General features: G+C 42.1%; 1 protein-coding gene across 1 annotated transcript; it reads left to right on the forward strand.

The window, feature by feature from the left end:
* The first annotated feature begins 3,288 nt into the window (after window positions 1–3,288).
* On the forward strand, window positions 3,289–3,942 carry LOC143026771 (uncharacterized). Its single transcript, XM_076187542.1, has 2 exons — window positions 3,289–3,326; window positions 3,460–3,942. The coding sequence occupies exons 1-2, from the start codon at window positions 3,324–3,326 to the stop codon at window positions 3,940–3,942; spliced, it is 486 nt and encodes a 161-aa protein (XP_076043657.1). The 5' UTR covers window positions 3,289–3,323.
* Window positions 3,943–5,000: the final 1,058 nt, after the last annotated feature.

Here is a 5,000-nt window from a genome sequence, read left to right on the forward strand (position 1 = left end):
ATTACCCCACTTTTCCATTTTGTTGGTAATCTTTCCTTATTCCATATTTCTTTTATTAATTTATAAATCTCTTTTTTCAGCAATTCTTACCCATTTTATAGTAAACACGCACACATACACACACACACACACACCCACACACACACACACACACATATATATATATATATATATATATATATATATATATATATATATATATATATATATTGATAATTTTTTTAGACAAATTATTTAGATGATGGAGAACATAAACACAGGTGAAGGGACGGAACCCTAAACACTAACGTTTCGTTCGCCTAGAACTTCTTCAGAGAGTGTACGAAAAACGGCAATTGAAGTTTATATACTAAACTTAGTTATCATGTCGGATACTTGGGAAAGGCTGTTTTCTGGCGTGTTCTAGAACTAAAATACTAGTTTGTTTTGCTAAATTGATAAATCCTTCTCGTATGTTTCGATGAATTCTTAGTTGATATATATGCTGATTCTACAATTCTTCTAGTGAATTTATCAAAACCTTTATGCAGCACTTCAGCTCCTCTCCAGTTTGGTAAATGATTGAATTTTTCCGCATGAACTACTAAAGAATTAAATGTCCTATGTCCCTCTACATCGTTTTTATGTTCATAAATTCTTTTATATAATCTCCTTGATATCTCGCCGTAATATGCCATTGTGCAACTATTGCACGGAATTTTGTATACGACACTGTTTTCGGAATTGGTTCTCTTTTCGGAAGTCTTTACCAAATCACCTATCCACTTATTAATTATTTTAGCTATGTTTATACCCATTTTTGTTAAATATTTGTTATTATTGGTGAAGTTTCTGAGCCAGGTACTCATACAAAATTGGTGGTATTTTTATCATTTCTCTCTTTCTTTCCACGATTATGAATATTTATTGCTTTTCTTTTTATTGTACTCAACACCCTCTGGGTATCCAAACTTGTCAAAGGTTTTCATGATATAATCAAATTCTTCTAGGTATTCGTTGCTACAGATTCGTAGTGCCCTGAGGGAAAAAAAAATATTACCATACCACTCTTTGTCCTATCATCATGTGCGGGGAAGTAATGTACCGAATCCTCTTTGTTTGTTTTCATTCTATATACTGAGAAAGTCACAGTTTTTCTTACTCGTCGTATTGAGGTATCTAGGAAGGGCAGTTGTCCATTTTGTTCCTCTTCCACTATAAACTGGATATCGCTGTTGACCGCGTTAAGCATTCTCACTTTGTTATTTACGTTAGTGTTTTCGGGGATTTGTTACATTACTTCCCCGCACATGATGATAGGACAAAGAGTGGTATAGTAATAGGCTTTTTTCTCACGGCACTATGAATCTATATCAAAGAATTCCTAGAGGAAGAATTTGATTATATTATGAAAACCTTTGACAAACTAGAATACCCAGAGGGAGTGTTGAGGAGAATAAAAAGAAAAGCAATATATATTCATAATCGTGGAAAGAAAGAGAGAAATGATAAAAATACTACCAATTTTGTATGAGTACGCGTTACGCAAGCAAGGTATAAACGAACCGATCGTAAGAGTTTCAGAAAAGATTTATGCAAAAGATACCACTGTAATTCTACATAAATATCGAGAAAGGAGTACGGCAAGGCGATTTCATTTTACCCAAATATTCTACAGGTTGCTTGGAAGAGATTTTCAGAAGGTTGAGTTGGGAAAAGAAAGGTTTAAAGATTTATGGCGAATATTTGAACCACCTAAGATTTGCGAATGTCATTATTCTTATTTCGGAAACAGCAGAAGATTTGCAGTATATGCTGAGTGATCTAAACAAGGAAAGTCTCAAAATAGGTTTAAAAATGAATGAGTAAAACCAAAGTAATGTTCAACACGAAAGTTCATAAGAAAGAGAATATGATTAAAGGTGAGTCTTGAAGAAGTTGAAGAGTATAATCATTTAGAACAGATGGTGGAAGTGACGAATTATCATAATGAAATAAAAAGACCCATTACAATTGGTTGGGAAGTGTTTGGTAAGTATAATGAAATCGTAAGAGGCTCTCTACCTTTATGTATGAAACGTAAAGTTTGCAATCAACATAATTTGCCAGCAATAATCTCCGGGTATGAGACTTGGAAACTGACGAAGACGATGGAAACAAAACTAAGTATTGCACAGGCGTGGATGGAGAGATCAATGATGGGAATAACGCTAGGAGACCGAAAGAGAGCAAGTTAGGTGAGAGAGCAGATTGGAGTGGAAGATGTTGTGAGGCAGTAAAAAAAAAAAGGAAGTGGAATTGGGCAGGTAAGTTGGTGCGTATGAACGTCTCGAAAGCAGGGAGTCACTTTCTGAACTGAAGAATTATACCGGAATACACATAACCGTGCGCAACAATTAGATGACTAATGGACCAATTACAAGAGGAAAGAGCTACCGAGGAATCGGTAGAGGTTGGAGATACTCTGGTGGATTTTGATCCAAACCTAGGAGAGCAAGTTAAACATAGGACGGCGGTGGCTGCTTTGCAATGAGGGGAAGAAAGATACTGCACCTGGCCACTAGGCTGGGTCGGGTTGGTGCTTTTGTATTTGGAGTGCAGCGAGGCTGAATTTTCAGCGCTAAACAAAAGTCAAACTCATATCACTGAAATAGCGGTCAAGCGTGGTAACACGCCGTCAAGTAGTGTGTTTGTGTACATCTATTTGCGTGTTTGTGTGTTTGTGTTTTTGTGTTCGTGTTTGTACCTGTTTGTGTATGCATATGTGTGTGTGGTTTTGTGTGTTCGCGTGCGGGTATGTGTGTTTGCGTGAGTGTTTGTGTGTGTTTGTTTGTACGTGCATCTGTACATGAGCACGCCCGTGTGTGTGTGCTTGTAATTGTGTGTGTGTGTGTGTGTGTGTGTGTGTGTGTGTGTGTGTGTGTGTGTGTGTGTGTGTGTGTGTGTGTGTGTGTGTGTGTGTGTGTGTGTGTGTGTGTGTGTGTGTGTGTGTGTGTGTGTGTGTGTGTGTGTGTGTGTGTGTGTGTATGTCTGTGTGTATGTGTGTGTCTGTATGTGTGCTTTTGTGCATGTCTATGTGTTTGTGTGCATGTTAGCCTGGGCTTTGATATGTTCATTTATAGTATAACGCCGATGGGAATGAGCCCTGAAACAAGCGTTCGTATGAGGAAATCCAGTATCCACACATAAAGTAGCACCAGTCATTGCCAGGAAAAATCTCTCCCGCTAGAAGCTCCGTGCCCTTTTGGCCTTGATGCGTCATATATAAGCCGTGGTGCTGTGCGAGTATCGGCATCACTTCCAGAGATTTCCTCCTCGACGCTCTCTCTCCTTTTGCTCCCAAAATGGTAAGCAAGACTTTCCATCCACAGCTGAGAGAAAGTGAGAGAGACGTGGCGCGATACATCAATAGAGACGTCGGGAGGGTCCTGTCGTCGTTCTCCATGCCTCCCAATTAATTTTATCATTTCCTTTCTGCAGAAGACTGTGGTGGCACTGGCAGCCCTGTCCCTCCTGGCTGCAACGGCCTTAGCCGATGGGGGCTACCACAGTGGTGGAGGCGGAGGCGTCCACATTGGTAGCTTTGGCGCTGGTGGTGGAGGCTTCGGAGGTGTCGGTCACGGCGCTGGAGGCTTCGGAGGCGTCGGCCACGGCGCTGGAGGCTTCGGAGGCGTCGGCCACGGCGCTGGTCGCGGCGTCGGCGTCGGCGGCGGCAGTTTTGGAGGCGCCGGTCGCGGCGGCTACGGAGGGGGTCTAGACATCAGGAGGGGCATCCTCGTCCACCAATCCACCCAGCGAGGAGTTGGCGGCTATGGCGGAGGACGTGGCGACGGGCTCACTGGGGGACGAGGTGTCGTCGGAGGTGGAGTCTCTGGCTTCGGTGGTGCTGCATTTGGAGGTGGTTTCGGAGGATCCGGAGGTGGACACGTGGTGACCAGCGGAGGAAGGGGCTCCTACGTCTAATGAACGCCAAAGCCATCGTTATAGACAAGCTGTGAAACGTCGCCGCATGTCATTCATTCAACATACATTGTTTCCACGACATCCCAAACAACTTTCGAGCAGATGCCAATAAAAACGGACCATCCTTTTATGTGCGCATTTTCTTTCCACTCACAATTCCCAAAATTCTTAGTTCGAACTTGTGTATACGTACTGTATATGCATGCATTCACAATCAGGCATAAACAAACAAGCAGGCGTACAAGTGAGTACACACTCAAACAAGTGAAGTGAACGCAGACACACACACACACGTACACACAACAACCATACACAACGCGCGCACACACGCACACACACACACACGCACACACACACACACACACACACACACACACACACACACACACACACACACACACACACACACACCATACCAACCATAAACACACACCATAACAACCATAAACATACACACGCACACACATATGCACACACATACACACGCACGCACACACACACAGAGACACGCATACACATACACACACACACACATACACACACACATACACACACACACACGCACACACACACACACACACACACACACACACACACACACACACACACACACACACACACACACACACACACACACACACACACACACACACACACACACACACACACACATACACACACACACACACACTCACACACACACACACATAGAATGTGGAGTTCAACAGTGGTCCGTGTTATCACTAGTACTTGGTATTTTGATGACATGATAGGGAATTTGATCAGAAATCCTAACCTCTACTGATAATGCAGAAATCACAAGAAAATAGAGCAGGTTGCTACAAGAAGATCTGGTTCGAGTATACGAATAGAATCAAAGGTGTAGAGACAAATTTTAATGTGAAGAAATGGATGCCATTGGAAATTGGTGCAAGTAACAATAGACCGTCGCTGCTCCATAAAAACAGTAATGCTTTTATCACGGAAACAAAAGAAGCAACATATTTGGGGCTGATGGTAAATGAAAATTTGCCATGAAAGGTAAACATCAGAAAGAC

Source organism: Oratosquilla oratoria, chromosome 7 (assembly GCF_046742065.1).
Source record: "Oratosquilla oratoria isolate Oo_2021 chromosome 7, ASM4674206v1, whole genome shotgun sequence".
NCBI lineage: Eukaryota > Metazoa > Arthropoda > Malacostraca > Stomatopoda > Squillidae > Oratosquilla > Oratosquilla oratoria.